Raw genomic sequence first — 18,841 nt, forward strand, 5'->3', positions numbered from 1 at the left:
TGACTTCGCCTTCTTCTTACTTTCGTTTCATCCTCCCATTCTCTTCTCCCCCTTTTACCCCTGTTACTATATACCTTTTTATACTCGCCCCATTTGTATTGCCCCTCTTTGCAAATTGGTTCTTCCATATATTATATTCATTTGGAATCTTGCTCTTTCTTTTCTCCGAATTCTTTTCTTCTATCCATGATTCACAATCCCCACAACATCATGTCCTCTATAAACTTCCAGAATTGGGCATTTTAACCAGCTATCCCCGCTACGCTCCAGAGTATCATTTTCATGTTGTCCTCCTTTTATTGTTGTTTGTGCCTGTATTCCTTCCCCTCTACCTTCTCTTTCTGTAGTTTCTCCCTCTAAACTCCGCCCCTTACTTTCTTTTGGTACTCCATGTATTCTTCATCTTTTACCAGTTCCTGCCGGGGAAACTACATCTTCGAACGATGCCCCCTTTTCGCATCAACAAACCAGATCCGGACGACACGTGAATTTTTCCAAAAAGTTTGTCCATACAGCTGCGCCACAGAGGAAATAATGTGGCGACGCGGTGCTTGTCCTCCGGCAGAGAACTAAAACGTGTTCCATCCTCATTAGTCAAAACGGCCAACTGATGAGAGCGAACCCAACAGTATTTTATTTAGCATTGTTGAAGTGGCGATAGAACAAAAGTTCTACATCTAATCGATAGAGAATTTTATGCTCTACAAAGAAGGTAACCACGCCTTTTTTGGTAAACGGTGTAGTTTTCCTGTACACTGGCAAAAACCTAAAAAATGCACCTGGGGGGCGGATGGCTCCCCTTCTAAAAATGTTTGTTTTGGTCCAATAGTGCAATGTGACTTGCTTTAATCATAAAACGTCCTATAATCGCATTTTTCGACTTGCAGGCCTATGACTATAATACGGGATGGTCTTAAAACCAATAATCCTTGTCGCTAATGTGTTGTATACTTGCCTGTAATGCGGGTATACGATAGTTATGGGCTTTGATGTACAATTACATAATAATATTTAAATTTAAATAATTCAATACACAACTTAATGGTATTTGAATATATGACATTACCATTTATATTATATTATGTTGTCATGCCAACAGTGTCTTTGCTAGAAGTAAAAGTAAGAATAAAGAATGAACAAAATGATAAATTTTATTTATTTAAATAAAATTGGTACACTTCACACATTTAAAAAAAACACTGGTAAATAAGGAAGGTGCGACGTAGGTATAATCTAAATAATAAAAAATCGGTTGAGTACACAGTTGTGTTTTTTAAGGAATAGTTAAAAAGAAATACTAAAACAACAAAAATGGTAGAATATAAAACTTACATTTAAGTACTTTTTATGATTATAGAGGATTGCCTACAATTTTCATTTATACATAAATATTGCAATACATACTTATAACTATTTATAGGTAGGTACGTAATTCTAAACTAAATAAGTTAAAGTAAAGCGATTGCAAAAATCTAAATCTTATAGGTACGTATAATATCAAATTATAACACAAACTGGCTTACATGGCAAGTACTTTACGTAAATTTGAACATTGTAAACAACGTACTTAAAAAGAACTTAAACTACCCAAAAAATCTCGGCGTTTTGTTTTGGATATGGAAGATATATATAATGCGATCAAGCAGGTACAAAATTTGTTCATTTTAGTATTGCAAGGCTTCCCGTTCGCCCAAACCTAAAAATTGCCGAATAGCCAACGTTAAGCTCTATTGCGGTTTGGTCAATATTGGAGTATTATGAATGCAGGTAGGTACGTATCGAGGACGGTCTATTTACACGTGCAAATTTATTTATCACTCCAATCAGGTAACTTAATCTGTCAGTCCAACCATTCAAAAAGGCATATAAGTCGATATGACGTAGGTAATAAAAACAAGTTAGATATGAGATGGCACACAAACCGTTTTCGTTAATAGTAAATTTGTAAAAAAATAACTATAAAATAACAATATTTTCAAAAGGTAACCATTTTAGGTAACTCTAGATATAGATGATTCATTTTTACATGAACTATTAAAAATATATATTCTTTTCTTTTATATAAACAGTTGTAAATAAAAATATTCTTATATACAGTGCCATGACTAGTGATGTATCGCATTTTTCTACACGGTCGTGCAGTGGTAACATTGAACATTAACTTAACAAAATTCCTACAGCTTACAGGAACTGTCTCATTTCGCACTGATTTTCTGCCTTTACAGTATTCGTTATATACACAATGTAGATAAGAATAATGAACTCTCTCAAACGTTCATCCAAGCAGCACCATTATCAAACCCCATTTGTTATACAAATACGAAATAATCAACATTTGGAAAAGTGTAAAAGGCTTAGAAATATTTACATAGTATTGCAATACTCTATGTAGAGGACAACATTTAAAAAAGTGCATCATCAATCAGGCATTATAGTGATTTTACAATAGGTAATTCACATCAGAAATTTTCATCTTTTTTAAACTTAATTAATCAATAAATCACATAAAATATCTTATCACGCTTACTTAAAAGCTTTTTTTCTGTACTCGGTGTACTATTCTAAAATGGTAAACTTGCGACGAACATATTCTCAATTAAGGGCGGCGCCGGCACGAGATCTTCCAGTTTGAGATAAAAAATTCGCTGCAATCCTTGCACGCTTAGAGATCGGAGTTCTGGCAGTTTTCCTAAAAGTCGACTGAAATAGTGCGCTTTGCGTTGTGCTTCCGCGTTGTACGTGACGTGGTCTCGCAACGACGAGATGATCTTCATCTGGAGCTGTTCGACACGTTGTGGTTCTCTTAGACCGTGCCTTTCTGTAAGAGGAAATTAAATTATTGTGACTGAATTCGCTCCTTTGCGTTTTTTGCAGCTGTGAATAGTAGGAGAGCTGGTGGACATTTTTGGGTAAGTATTTGAGGCACGCTGAAAACTTGTCCACCACTTCTCTAATAATACCCAAAGGCAGAAATGCAGACCTGGCTGAGGAGAAGCGGGGCTAACACCTTGCCAGGCACCTTCAAAGTTTGAAAAAAGAATGTATGCCCAGTGAGTATCTGAATGCGTAAGAAGTAGTGGATGATCTACACATTATTAGTGTCGTCTGAATTAGTTGTAATTGTATCATGTTGAAATTTTCATCGTTTCTTATGCCGAAATAAAGACAATTCTCCTGAAACTTTCGTCAAAAGTGATCAAAGTACACTAGGTGTTCATGTATTTATTGCGGCCAGTATACACTTCAACCTTCACAAAAGCAAGCCGGATTCGGGCAAAACGTAGAAGATACATTCCAACCAGACTTTCTGCAACTAAACTGTAGATCCCTTAATCACGTGAAAGCTGATTATATTAACGCCGAATATGTGGACAATGATAAATATAAAAACGCAGTTGATTTTATTTGTCTGAATGAAACGTGGTTTCATCCAAATGATATTTATGATTGTAGCACAAATTTTAATAATTTTGTTTTAGGCACTAGCTTCTCTAGGCATCTCTCCAAAGGTGGAGGTGTGGGAATCTGGTACAGACATGGTTTAGCTGTCAAGCCAATAAATTTATCCCGACACTGTGTAGAAAAACACTTTGAAATATGTGGCTTGCACTGGTTCTCATCTCACCACACTACCACCATTATTTTGTCACTTGTATAGATCTCCGGGAACGATGGGAGACATTTCAATATTCATTGAAAAACTGAATGATGTTTTACATCAAATATATAGACCTGGTCATAATATAATAATAACGGGCGACTTTAATGTGGATCCGATCTGTGAGTATGAGAGGATTTGTAATTTGTTAAGATCTTTTAATTTAACATTAGTTATCAATGAAAGTACACGCGAAAAATCGAACTCTTGACCATTTGTATGTAAACTTTGAGGCCTCTGCATCATATAGGACCTTAGATAATTGTATTTCGGATCATAGAACTATTCTTTTTCAAAGTAATATTGACAATGGTTCTATATCCGAAATAATATATACATTTAACCGCTCCTACTATCCAAATAGGGTGCTAAAATTTAAAAACTTTCTAGAAAATGTAAATTGGTGCCCTCTAAAAGAATGCAGAGATATCAATGATGCATACAGATGGTTTCATAATGTTTTCTCAAATAAATTTAATTTCAATTTCCCCATATTAAGGTGACGCCATAAAGCGAACGGCCCATCAAAAACATGGGTTGATAATGGTATAAGATCATCGTCTAAAAAACTACTCGATTTGTTCGTTATGACAAAACAATTTCTTGAAATAAAGAATTATTACCGTACTCAAAGACTGGCACACTTTCAGTTGATACAGAAAACGAAGATGCATTACTATCAAATGAATATTGAAAACTCACAATACTCACCTAGGGCGATTTGGTCAGTAGCGAATTCAATGCGTAACAGTGGAAATAAGAGCAGCACTGTTGACTCTATTGAGGTCAACAATAGAACAGTCAATCAACCCACAGATATAGCCAATCATTTTAACGACTTTTTCTGTCATATAGCACAAACTCTAATAAATAATAATCAACAAAACAGAAACCGACATTACATCCCAAAAATGAACAATAATCCCCATACATTTGTTTTGCTTCCATTGACCACTAGTGAACTATCAGTCCTTATAATTTCCAAATTAAAAAATAAACACTCAACCGGCCCGGACGGGATACCACCAGTACTTATAAAACAAATTTTACCATCAATAATATCCCCACTGACATACCTTATAAATCTGTCATTTAGCATGGGAGAATTTCCAAAAATGTTAAAAGTTAATAACGTTATCCCCATTTATAAAAAAGGAGATCATAACTGTATATACAATTATCGTTCTATAGCCCTCAGTTCCACTTTCTCTAAAATATTTGAATATTGTTTCCTTGAACGCCTCCAAAACTAATGTCGAAACAACAGTTTGATTTTCAACCGAAATGCTCAACAACAGACGCTCTACAAAATTTTTATTGTAAGCTAATTAAATACATAGACAACGGAGAATGTCCAATAGGGATCTTCTGTGACCTTACAAGGGTCTTTGATTGCGTACACATTGACAAGCTGCTCTTAAAATTAGAGAATTATGGCATCAGAGGTGTTGGACTCAGCTGGATCTCTTCTTTCCTTTACAACAGGGAACAGTATGTTTCTATTACCGGACTAGTAAAACGACACCAAGCAAATATTTAAGTCGCAGAATAAAGTCACAAATGTTGGGGTCCCGCAGGGATCGGTACTGGGACCAACGCTGTTTCTGCTGTATATAAATGATCTACCCACTTTCCTCGGGACAGAAGTACCCAATTTTTTATATGCGGATGACACGTCACTGCTGGTGTCCCATGACGAGAAATTACTCACAAACTTGTGCAATAATTACTTGCATAAGCTTAGTGTTTGGTTCAAGGAAGCTTCACTTGTTCTAAATGCAAGCAAAACCAATTACTTATGTTCGTTTTCATCACCCACAAAAAAACCATTAACCCTGTCGCTCTACAAATAGAGGACAACACTCTGCAAGATGTTTCCACCACTAAATTTTTGGGTCTACATTTTGACAACCACTGAAGCTGGAAAGTACACTGCTCCAAACTCGCAGCTATAGATTGAGTGCGGTTAATTACTTAATTAGAAATCTCAGACGCGCCTTAACTCTAAATCAACTCGTTAATATATACCACTCGCTTGTGGAGTCCATCCTACGATATGGGATATGTCTATGGGGTTCGTCTACTCACTCGCATACTATTTTCATTGCCCAAAAGCGCATTATAAGAACAATTGTAAATGTGTCAAAATTTCATTCGTGCAGAGGTCTCTTTAAAGATCTGGAAATCGTAACGCTTCTTAGTTTATTAATTTTTGAAAATTGTAAATTAATCTTCACTTATTCTCATAAACTGATTAGGAACAAGGACACACATAGCTATAATTTACGTGATAATGACCTTTTCCAAATCCCCACTTTTAAAAGACAATTAACCGCGAACTCTCCCATGGTTCTTGGAGTACAAATGTATAACAAGCTACCTCATAACTTAAAAGGCTGTGACACTCTAAAACTGTTCAAACAAAACCTGTTGAAGTACCTGATTCTTAACCCATTTTACACCACTAGTGAATTTTTTACCTAATTGTTAGTTTGTAATTGACTTGTGCTATACATACGTTTTGTTGGTCTATGCACTAAAATATATTATTATTATTATTCAAATCAAGAGTCCCTTGGCCCTGCGTCATTGATTTGTCAATCAATTTCAGACAAGATTTTTTATCGATTTCGCATACTTGATAATTGTTGCAGCGTTTTGGCGTATGTCGGCATATGTCTGAAATTGATTCACAAATCAATGGCATTATTTTTTTCAAACTTTGAAGGCCCCTGGTAAAGTGTTAGCCCCGCCACTCCTCAGCCAGGTCTGCATTTCTGTGTTTGGGGATTTTGGAGAAGTGTTGGACAAGTTTTCAGCGTGCCTCAAATACCTACCCTAAAATGTCCACCAGCTCTCTCTAGAACCACACGATACGATATGCTTAAATGATTTATTGTGAAATATCTCAATTTATTTGGCGAGTTAAAAATTCACTCTTGCTTTGTATCAACAAAAACTGTGACAGATCAAAATTCTTCTCGCTGGAGCTGATGTCGACCTTTTGTGTCGTGTGATATTTTGAATTGAGCTAGCCGGGGATGTTCAGGTTACGTCCATAAAGAGTACCGTCTTTAGCATGGGGAGGAGCCATTCTCACACATGGGCGATCAGTCGGGGGGGGGGGGTCCCGGATACCCCCTACCCCGGTCCATCTGGTTTGTTAGTCATGTGACATTTTATTTTTGTAGTTACGATCCTAATTCTTCCATCTTGGTTTTTTTCGCGCCGAACGAACTTCCTATCCCGAAAGGGGTCTGCTTGACCAAGACAAGAAGGGGCAGCGACGGGCCACTTCTTTCCTTTCTTCCTCATTTAAAGTACGCATTCATTCGACTTTAAGTCTATAATTTGTTGCAGATTTGGGGAAAGAGTATAATCACCAACCGACTGACTTTTTCCGGAGTAACCACCCTGCCCTGCCCTACACAAATTTCACTTCATTCAATTGAAATTCGTGGAGAAGCGGGCCTTGAAAACCTGCAGATTTTTACCAACCCTAACGCGGGAACATAACTGGCATAGTTGCGGTCATTGGAAATTAATCAGTGTATTACATTAAAACAATTACAGGTTGAATTAAATTAATACAATTCTCGATTGCTTAAATTTTATGTAGGTATTCAAAATATAGATTTATAAGGTAAATAAAAGATAACGGAATGGATATAAAGTAACACCGCATGCAAATGGAGAGTAAATCCTTATACGGTAAATACATTCAGACATGAATAATGCATTTATAATATAAAAGCAGACTTACCGGTAATAAGTGTGAGAGCACAAAGGCAGGCGAAAGCCGATATATCAATTTCCATCGAATGTAAACTGTTGCTAAACTCCATAATTGCGTTCATCCAATCTCCGAATGATCTCTGGCATTGATGTTTATGTAAAACGACGCCGTTACAAAAAGTAAGCTTGGTATCGTGCGAATGCGTCCGATAAGCCAGCCTTAACACAAAAAGTTCTAGAGAAGCGGATTGAAATAAGAGTTCTTTGTCTTCGCGCACGAAGTCTTGGTAACCAGGGATTTTTTCGGCGAAGTAACGGATTACGTCGACGGATGTGGTGAGAAGGGTGTAGAACTGCTGCACTTTTTCAGATTCCGTCATGGCAGGCTCAATGGGGCAGGGTTCACAATACTGCGAGTAGTCTAGGTTCGCGAGGTCCGGTGTTGTGTCGACGTGGGCGCGCACCAACGCGGTGATAAGAGAAATTGGCGGGCTGGGGGGCGACTCCTGCGGTGATTTTGGTTTGGATGGAAGTCGTCCCCGTCGCCCTTTTAGAGAGTCGGTACGCACCACCTCTTTCACCATGCCTACCGCTAGGCATTTTTGGAAACGGCAAAACTGGCATCGGTTCCTGCGACGCTTGTCGACCGGGCAGGCTTTGTCGGCGAGGCAGACGTATTTTGATCCCTTTTGGACGGTCCTCTTGAAGAAACCCTTGCATCCCTCGCAGGTTCGCACCCCGTAATGCTGACAGGCGGCGGTGTCCCCGCAGACCGCGCAAAGCTGCGACGGCGACGGAGGCGTCGGCCCTTTGCTCGTCGGTATGTCTCCGCTACCTCCCGGCGAACTTGCCGCGGAAGAGCAGGCGGACGCTACGGGACCGGCCAGTCGCAATTTGGGACTCTCGCTGCTGCTGGTGGATTCCGATCTTTGTAACGGTAGAGAAGCTCGCCGATGGCCGGGACTCAAAGGCGTACTCACGTGCATTTCCGCGGTAATAGTTTGGTAGATGGGCAGGGAGTAGGACTCGTGGGAAGCGACGTTTTGAAATCCGGAAGTACAGGTCTGAGGCGGAGGGTAATAGGGCGTCGTGGCGTACTGGTGGTGTTGCTGATACTCGTAGTGGTGAGGTGCAGGTGGAGTCGCCACTTGACCGTGTTGGTGATGATGATATGCAATGTTAAAGCACTCTTCGTCCATCTTATACGGCGTGTTGAAACGGACCGAGTATGTCTCTTGAAAACTGGGTAGTGGGGTAGGCGATGAGGGTTGTGATTCTAAGGCCACTTCAGGAAATGGATCTAGATCTTCCGACGACAGTACGTTACTGGGATCATCCGAAAATGGGGCGGTCAAAAGATCCGCAAAACTACTCGAACAAAACGGCGTCTGTAACAATTATACAACATTAGTAACTGGCCTCGATACTTAAATAATGACTTGGCGCTCATCACGCATTGACTAAAATAGAGCGCGAAAATGTAACCGACTACTATATCTATGGCGCGATAAGAACTAATAACTTTGCGTACTTCTTGTGAAAAAGTAGAGGGAATATAAAACTAGAAGGAGGCGTTGCTTTACCTACTGTCATTGGCGGTGAAATTACTCCGCGTCGTCGCCTTGGTGACGTCTCGACGCCCACTAGGGGAGAAGAAAAAAGCATCTACCTTCGACATTTATTATAAGGACTTTGTGAATTAATCCACACATCATAATTAAACGGAATGCATAAAAGGTATTTGCAATAGCCTTGCATTTAGATGGATTGCTCTGTTTACAGTCTATATATATAACGGCAATCACTAATAGAACCAATCATTTATAGGTATTATATCCACACGGATGTATATTATTAAACCTTGTGTAGGTTGTGTCATAGGGTAACCATTCTAATGAAGTACCTAGAGACACATTCTTTTGAATAGTTTTGGGCTTTGAAATCAACGCAACTCAAGAGTTCGGTAATTTTTTGGTCCTTTCTAACCGAAATGGTATATAAAAAAATTCACACAAAATTAATTTTATTATAGATACATTAATGACCTATTCGGCACCTTACATGAATTCTCTCAGTGTTTACGAAACTACCATAGGAACCACCAATGAATTGTGTTACTGATGGTCTTAATGGAGAGAAAGAGTGATAATCCGAATAAAAGTGCGACAGGTACCTGAAGTTGTATTCAAAATATTCATATTTTATGCAACTAATTCCTTGGTAAGCTGCACACTAATCGGTTCTTTTAACTGTTTGCGTTTAAAATGCTACATATCAAGCGTACAAACATGTTTAAAATGTGAAGGCACAGATTACAAGTGTAGAGTTTAGTATCTACAAACATTTAAATAATCGGATTTCTAACTCTACGGCTTACATCGCACTAGTGTCCGACCAATCAAGTATCAACTTGTCAATTTAAACGAGCACATTTCATTTGAATTGCCAGTTTCTCAACTTACATATTAATTAAAATGATTAATTCTTTAGCCGTTTTTATATAAGTACGTTTTTAGTATCATAATGTTGTTCATTACAAGGGTTAGAACTTTAGAACTTGCATTTCTAACGGGCCCGGTCTTTAATCTCATCGATCAATTTATCTGACAGTTAATTTCCATAGAACCAAGTGTATTTCCTTTGGGTAAGTTTAAATGAAGCATAAAACACGTTGTAAATCAGTATATGCATGATGAAAGCGAATTTTTGGTAATACAGATCAGTATTTTATTAGCGAAGTTTAAAAATCTCAATCTTAAACTCAAAATAGATTAGCCGGCACATCTACACTAGAGCAGAAGTGAAAATTTAAGGTCTCTAGCTATTGTCATTGGCTAATTGCGGAATGCTGAGATTGCAGCCGGACAGCCAGCCAGCCACAACGAATATAAACGTTTGCAAAAATGCGCTAAAAACCGGCCGTATGTATGTATGGTAAAAATACTTAGCTTCCCCTAAATTGAAATACAAGGACTAGGAGTGGTGTGCAACTTTGGGAACAACAATCTTTTAGAAATGCAGGGTAATATAATAAATTTTTCGTTCGATTAACTAATCTGTGCCATAATTTTACCTGCCGGTAGCTATTGTATTTTTCAAACAATTCTTCATCATTTTCACCAAGAAATAAATTTGTTAATGTCTGGGGTCAGGGGTGTTTTCGGTCTTGATCTGCATATACTGTTTCCAAGCCGGTCAAAGCCAGATTCACTGTTGTACTACCCTTAATTTAGTCAGAGGCAAAACTTTTGCCTGAAACTCTTTAAAGTTACCGCCCGACGTGAAATTCTCAAGTTTTTATAATGCAATTGAATGAAAATTATAGTTTTCAGTCTCAGGTAATTGGTACCAATTAATTAAATCTAAAAGCATCAAACATCGGTTCTTTTGGATCAAGGCTGGACTTCAATGTTTGAATTACTTCCTCATTTGGGTTTTCTGTTATAACACAACTATTTAAATGTTACGAGGGTGCTTTGCAAACAAAAGGTGGCTGTGAATTATCGCATTTTATTTCTAAGACACCCTTTTCCAAATAAAACAATTTGGTATAGCATGCCATACATCATTTTAATAACAAAAAGCTCTCTTCTGAAGAGGTTAGATTTACATACCTATTTTGAATTTTTAAGGAAATAGGTTGAATTTCTTGAAACTGAGTAGTTTGGGAATTACAAACCGTAGAATTTCTAAGGGTAGCGGGTGGAAATTGGTTTTCCAAATAAATGGTATCTATTTCTGGTAGAAAAATATTGTTGAACATTGTTTCTTAAAGGGTTTCCAGAAACCTCTTGAGCCCAGATTGTATACTTATACACGCAGCAAAAAGTACGAATTATAACGAAATTTACGTTTAGTAAGAATTACGTAGGGAGATAAAAAAAGTGCCGTTTTGACCAAGGGCGATTTAAGTAGGCGCGCTAATATATTTTGTTATCACAAAGAACCAATGTTAAAACTACCGTGAACCTGAAGCAGGGATTGAATTTTGGTTGTTCGTAGCCATAAAATCCTAAACAATAAGAAACATTAAAAGTGCACGTGGCCTGTAGAATCCATAATTTCAAATAGTTCCAAGATTGGGCTACTAGTTCAAAAGTTACAGCCCTTTGAATTTTCTTTCGAAATTGGTTTCTAGTCTATAACTTTTGATTGAGAAGTCTGATCGAAAAAGTACGAAATGTTTTGGATTCTACGCACCAAAATTAATAAGAAAAAGTGTTTTCCCGAGAAATTTTGGTGCAGTCGATTTTTGGTAAAAAAGGAAGGTGCCTTTTTTTGAGCCCCGAAAAAAAATTGTCTCAGATCCACCCGAAAAAAAATTTTCTTATGGAATGTGGCCTGTAAAATCCATAATTTCAAACAGTTCCAAGATTAGGCTACTATACTGCATTCACTATAAGAAGGTAGTAGATGGCGCTATGTTTGAAGATAAACACACACAGGAAAAATATACAACCGCACCAAATTATTGTAAAGAAGAAATATCCAGTACTGCGAACAGAAATAAATCTTTGAAATTAACAGTTAATGACACTTCAGCAGTTTAGTTGGCAACATAAACTACCAGCTTACAAAATTCGCCACTCGTTTTATGTTTCATTATGTAATACTGACTCGTGTTTTAACCAATCATAGTGAAGGTCAAAGCTTCCCTATGCTTTCTACCGCTACCTTCTTAAAATGAATACAGTATAGTTCAAAAGTTACAGCCCTTTGAATTTTCTTTCGAAATTGGTTTCTAGTCAATAACTTTTCATTGAGAAGTCTGATCGAAAAAGTACGAATTGTTTTGGATTCTACGCGCCAAAATTAATAAGAAAAAGTGTTTTCCCGAGAAATTTTGGTGCAGTCGATTTTTGGTAAAAAAGGAAGGTTATATACTGCCTTTTTTTGAGCCCCGAAAAGAAAATTGTCTCAGATCGACCCGGAAAAAAATCAAACTCGTTAACCCCAAACATAAACGTCACCTATCTTTCATACTTCATTGTCACTGAAGGAGGATTATCAACATTGTCATCTGCAAAAGGGCCGTCGTATAAGCGGTACCATTTGTCCATTTATGTAAAATTAAGGTATGAACCTTTAATTACATATGAGAATGATAATGATCCTCTTGCACTCAACTGGGAACTGGACATGTTTAGCTTTTACACGGAAAAAATTTGCATTTAACTTACTAGATGCTGATCTACAAACAAGGAACAAGGGAGTCCAATAACTAAAGCGCCAAAAGCTAAAGACTCACAAAAGGTTTTAATTTCTGAGGACGGGGAGGTCTTGTGTCTGTCGAAGAACTCTCGAAAATGTTCATGAGAATTTTTATCTTTGTATAGAATGCCGAAAACAGCATTTTTCTCATTCAAGCTTACTCTTTAAATGTGAGTCACTTACACCACACCCATCTTGCTAATTTATAGACGGAAGCACGGGAAAAGTCTTCCTGCACATTTTTGTAGGAAAAGGAACTTCAATTTATCATGTGAATTTCAAGAAGGCAGCTCATGTTTATTCCATTTTCTTTAGCCGCTTTCTTTGTTGAGCACAGAACATTTGTAATCATAAACAGAATATTTTGTTACTGTTTAAACGTCGTAAATAATCCTAAAACGATGTCAGATGGACCCATAAGCAGTAAGTGAAAGTTGCAACCCAACTTACACAAAAGTTACACTACTGTCAGGATAAAATTTAAAGGTTGTTAATTGTTAAAAATGGCGAAAAAATTGCTTCGTTTCTAGCCAAACTTGCCGAATATAGAAAACTAAGCTCCATGTTCCGGTATATGGAATTTTACGACGGGCACAATATCTTAAATATACTACTGTCAACCTACCAGGTGTTCATTTTTGATATGTCGTTTGCATATATAATTAGAAATTTAAAGACAGGAAACATATCTCTGACTTTTTTTCGCCATAAAGTCAAGTTTTCATAACGTGCGGTAAATCCTTAACGCCTGTCAGAAATCGAAATTTCTGCACGTACTTCACCGCTCATCCTCCGACTTCATTCTAAGGCAGTTTGCATATTAAGTAATGGCTATTGAGACGTGGTGGGTGTCAGTATTTATTAAGTTTGCTTTTTTCACAACGGTGAATTTCTTCATTCCGTTACGCAAATTTGCAAAATTAATTTTTCTCGATAAACGTATTGTTGGGAAAGTCGATCCATAATTCACTTTACTTGTCTGTTAATATCGATCGGCAAGTGCGATAATGTTACACGATACCTCTTGTAACATGTGCTGTAAAAAGGGAGATGAATGCGATGCCGAAAGTTATTCCCTATAGAGATATTCATATTTTCTCTCTAGTCTCTCGACCAATTATGAATTGGTAGGCACAAACCTAATTCTTTTATTGCTACAGCTTATCATTCGATAAAAGCATTGAATAAATAGGGTTTTTACTCAGTGATAAAAGTTAGTTATACACCATAGTGTAATTCTATTCTTTACAGTATGGTTACACTGTTATGCTAATTTGCGGATCCTGACATCTTTGCATTTTCTCTTACCAAAAGAACGCTCGTCGACATTTAAGACTTAGTATGAGCTGCAGTTATAAATCACAAAAACTTCGCTTCCAAAAAAACACATTTAAGAAAAACCACCCCCAAAAGGAATACACAGTTGCAAGGGTGCCAGATCTATTACACATAAGCTTCTTCAAGTGAACACAATAACACATTGCTATGATCTACATACTGAACTTTAACTTGGGTGCTAAGGATAGTAAGGGTGGGAGGTCCTCTTTAATTTCCTTATGGCATTTTTAGCGCATTTTTGCAAAAATTTTTTTTTGTAAAAAGTAGCTTTTAATCTCACTTTGGCTGGCTGGCTGGCTGGCTGGTCGGCTGGCTGGCTGGCATTATGATAAAGACCACTGGTCCCGCCACTGCGGAAGGGGGACAGGATACTACAGCACTCCCGCCAACCACAAAACGTGATTGCAACCACTGTTTTAATTGTACCATGCAAAAATGAGTTGCTGTCGAGTCACCTTTGGAATTTTTGTTTAAATGGGAAATCGTACTTAACTTAAACTTCCAAAGGCCACTCGACAACAACTCATTTTTGATGGTCCGTTATTTTGATTATTATATTATGCACTGAATTATTCTATTCAATATCTAGTTCGGAATGGGAAATTGATTTCGAATGAAACCCTCAAAAGTTCAATTATTTCGAATTTAATTTCCACGTCGTAGCTTGGGTTTGGAGGTTAAATTGAAAATTGCTATTCGAAAACGACATCTAACTTATCATCATTTGTCGTATCTAACATCGGCAATTGTATAGGTACCCATTAATAAACGATTTTATAAAATCATACTTCTATTGAGATGATTGTGGCAGCAATCGTTTGTATGAAAGTCATCTGTCAGTTAAACTTATCGAATAGATAAAAGATTAACGATAATTTATTTAGTCCAGGTACCTATACCTAAGCGATCTCTGGAGAAATTTCTTCAGAGTGAGTAGTTAACATACAAAAAGTCCTGATACCTAGGCAGCGAGTGGGGGGAAAGGTACAGCTTTTGAGTTTTCCGCTCGTATATTGACAAATGTTCACAGGGGGAAAATGTTAAATGAAAGTTCATTAAATCCTCTTCAAGTTTTATTCTTACCACTTTTTATAACAATAACTTTAACGAAATTAACAACAAAAACATTAACATTTCTCAGTAAAACCTGTGGGGCTGGTGATTCTTCTGTAGTAATTGGCATTATCTCACTGCTTTGTGGGAAGGGAGGCATTGTAAAGTAGCCGGTGGTGATGGTTTATGGTAAGCTCTCCATATCCTGAACATACAACTGGAAGGACTTGGCGTACGTAGGGGAAGGGGAAGTGTCCAGACGCAGGGAAGTAGGGTAGTTAAAACATTTTTAGAACCTGACTGCAATAAAACCATTTATTGTATAACTGAACCACGTGTTTGTATTGCTCTTTTCAGTATGTCTTCGCACTTAAACAATTTAGAATGTGTTAATGTACATTTTAACTAAGTTTGCTACTAATTTTCAGGACATTTCGCACTTTCACGAATCAGAACCGTTAATATGCAGATTAATTCGTCAATGTGCATTAGCGGTAACATACAGGGTAATTCAAAATTAAGTGCATAGATTTTAAGGGCGTATTTACCAGTCAAAAATAAGAATTTTTTTCATGTAATCGTATGTCCTTACTTGCTTCGTTTTTTAGATACAGGATGTAAACGTTTTTTCTAAAAAAAAATCGGTTTTTATTTATTTTATTCCCGCCAAAGTGAGGCCATTATGACGACAAATAAATCTACCAAATTTTATTTAAGTCGGCTGAAATGTTTTTGAGTAATTGATAAAAAACCGATTTTTAAAAAAAACTTACACCCTGTATCTAGAAAACGAAGCAAGTTAGGACATGCGATTATGTATATGAAAAATTTCTTATTTTTGGGTGGTAAATACGCCCTTAAAATCTTTACACTCAATTTCGAATCACCCTGTATACATATATTTATTCTTTGACTAGATAGACCATCTTAAAATACTGATCCAAAGATGTGACTCCATTCTTTTTAATCGGTTCCAATTTCTCCCAATTTTGCGACCAACCGTTTGTTGGATGAGTTTCCATTTAAGACATTCAGTCCAGGGGTTCATCAAGGAAACCAGACAAAATTCCCTGGGTCTTCCGGTATAGTAGCGGGTTAAAGGTGATGATTATTATACAATTCTCTACAACTTTTTTAAATAGAATGTCTATCTCTGATGGAACGGCTGGAAATTCGAAAAAAAGTTGCGAGAATTTAATAAACTCATTTAATATAAGAACATTTTCCCCTATAATGAACCGTTTTCAATACGCAAGCGCTCAAAAATGGTACCCGTCCCCCCCGCCCCTCGATTCGTCACCTAGACGTCTGGACTTTTAGCATGTTTATTACCGAAGCACTCTGACCAGGTTTTTAAAAGAATCGTAAAATTAATGCCGTTTCAAAAAAATTGTTTTACAAGCTATGCCGATCTGGTGGGTCAGAATCAACCCCTTAATGCGTGTTGTAAAAATGATTGATGCGTCAAGATCTTGAGGATCGTTCGGTACCTATTCAATTGTACCGCATTTTTTTAAATCAAACAACGGAGCTTAAGATTAAAATTCTCACTTTTAGTTCGATTTGAGGGTTGCTCGATTTTTTATATATGTTGTACACTAACTACCATGCACTACAGTTGAGCGATGTCAAAATTTTGAAATTAAAAACCGAAAAGTAAAATGATTATGCATTTTTTTATTTCACTTTTCACTTTTAATTGACTAATTTTATTGTTTGGTCCGACTTCCTTTTTACATATTTTGTTGTTTCAATTACCTACTACTCAAACAGTTATAAAATACCATGGCACATTTTCCTTTATGCTTTTTTTTTATTAACTGTAGTGTATAACAACAGAGTCGTTGGCAACAAAGTCTTCAAAAATCTTTCGTACTTGGTAGTTGGCAGTGCATATTTCAAAAAAAGAATGCATGATCAAATCATGAAAATATTCCGATAGTTTCTGATTAGAAACAAATTTTAAGGCAGTTGTGCACCTACACACGATCTTATTTACCTTTCGACCCGAAATGTCGTTTATTCAATGGAGTAAAGAAGATAGGTACGCAAAAAACATTTTTGAAAGTGAAAAAATTTCCGCCTCGAAAAATTTTGGTTAAACAGTATTTATTCATAATCTACTACGGACCACCCGAATAATAACAGACAGACCAGTTTCCAATTTGCTCGATTTAGTTTACAATTGTATCAGTAGATAACACAACGAGTTAGCAATTGACGCGTCACCTACACACCTGCAAATAAATTTATGAACAAATCAATTGTGCGTGGGCTGTTGACGAAACAGGTGTGTGTTAGTGTCCTACGTTAACCATTTTACCATCGAATAAAGTCATATTTATCGAAGGGGTAAGTTTGAAATGAAATTCTAAAAACTTGGACACTATCTCCATTATTGCTTAATGCCTTAGTGAAAGCAAAATTTAGTTTTTAAATACTTAATTAAGTACATGTGTGGTTTTTTCTAATTTTGTGTGATAAGATGCATTTGGATATTAATTATAATTTTGTTCATAATCGCCATGTGGCAAGTATTTCATAGCTTTTACTTTGTTTCAGTTGGACCAAAACCGACCAAAACTATCTTCAAAGCTAGATTCAAAGGTAAGTTTTTTTGAATTATTAAACGCTTACGATTTTCCTATTTTACAAAAGAAACGGAAGTTTGTACTAAAACGACAAGTGTCCTAAAATTGTTTGTGTTTAAAGTAATTGAAAGATCGTGAATTTGTTATAGTGATTTGAAGCAGTTATCCCCTTTGAGCAAGGTTTTTGGTTTAGTTCTGTACCTATTAAAGCTTAAGGTTCGACAAAAATGTTTTTAGAAAATACTTTACGCTTCACCAACTTTTATAAAAAAAATGTTTACGGAAGGGGGTGAAGGTGAAGGCGAACATTTGGTATAACGCGGAGGATAAATTTGATTACTTGTGGCTAAGGGTGGATTTATTTATGTATATTCAATACGTTCCACATCTATACGTGATCAATTGTAAGGAATATTACACCAAAGTATGTCCAATTTTCGTCAGTTATGTGAATCATTATGATAAGGACCACTGGTCCAGCCACTGCGGAAGGGGGACAGGATACTACAGCATCCCCGCCAACCACAAAACGTGATTGCAACCACTGTTTTAATATTGTACCATGCAAAAATGAGTTGATGTCGAGTGACCTTTGGAATTTTTGTTTAAATGGGAAATCGTACTTATGAACTTCCAAAGGCGACTTGACAACAACTCATTTTTGATGGTCCGTTATTTTGATTAGTATATTATGCACGGAATTACGCAATGTTGAATTCAATATCTAGTTCGGAATGTTAAATTGACTTCGACCCTCAAAAGTTCGATCATTTTGGATCAGGGCCGTAGCCAGACTGTATAATCAGGACAGGCTCACAAACATTCAGGACAGGCGGCCTATTCCTGAACTATGACAAATGAAGCAAGCATATATAAACGTGTGTTTGCTATGCCACTGGTTCAAGATTACGTCAAAATGGCGTTACAAGCGTATACAAACTTGTTCCAATGATATCGAGAATATGCCTCCAGACTGAAATCTGAAATGTAGGTAATGGCATTTCATTTTCAAAAAAACACTACTGGCTTTATTTTCATAAGCACTTATTTTATTTTGCAAATAACCACTCGGCTGGCCTAAATTAACAAAAAATTCAAAATTTACTAGGTTTGTGAACACACGTGGAATTTTTTTTAAATAATGAATAATAATCTAAAATGAAACCCTGAATTTCTCAGAGTGACCTATTACTACATTAAATGTACCCTGGAACGAATTTAATGCTCATCAAACAGCACAGACGATAGCAGATAT

At 36.8% G+C, this 18,841-nt stretch overlaps 1 protein-coding gene across 2 annotated transcripts in view; it reads right to left on the reverse strand.

Annotated features, from left to right (window-relative positions):
- Positions 1 to 1,316: 1,316 nt before the first annotated feature.
- The window catches only part of LOC116171930 (probable nuclear hormone receptor HR38), an 81,135-nt gene continuing 63,610 nt past the window's right edge, over positions 1,317 to 18,841 (reverse strand). The window contains exons 3-4 of one of the 2 annotated variants that reach the window (XM_031488979.1): positions 7,422 to 8,781; positions 1,317 to 2,818 (exon numbers count right to left, since the gene is read on the reverse strand). In XM_031488979.1, the coding sequence (XP_031344839.1) occupies positions 2,562 to 2,818; positions 7,422 to 8,781 (1,617 nt within the window). In that variant the 3' untranslated portion in view covers positions 1,317 to 2,561. The remainder of the gene's footprint in view (positions 2,819 to 7,421; positions 8,782 to 18,841) is intronic. The other variant, XM_031488980.1, reaches the window with a different exon arrangement.

Source organism: Photinus pyralis, unplaced genomic scaffold, assembly GCF_008802855.1.
Source record: "Photinus pyralis isolate 1611_PpyrPB1 unplaced genomic scaffold, Ppyr1.3 Ppyr1.4_LG5, whole genome shotgun sequence".
In the NCBI taxonomy this organism is placed as follows: Eukaryota; Metazoa; Arthropoda; class Insecta; order Coleoptera; family Lampyridae; genus Photinus; species Photinus pyralis.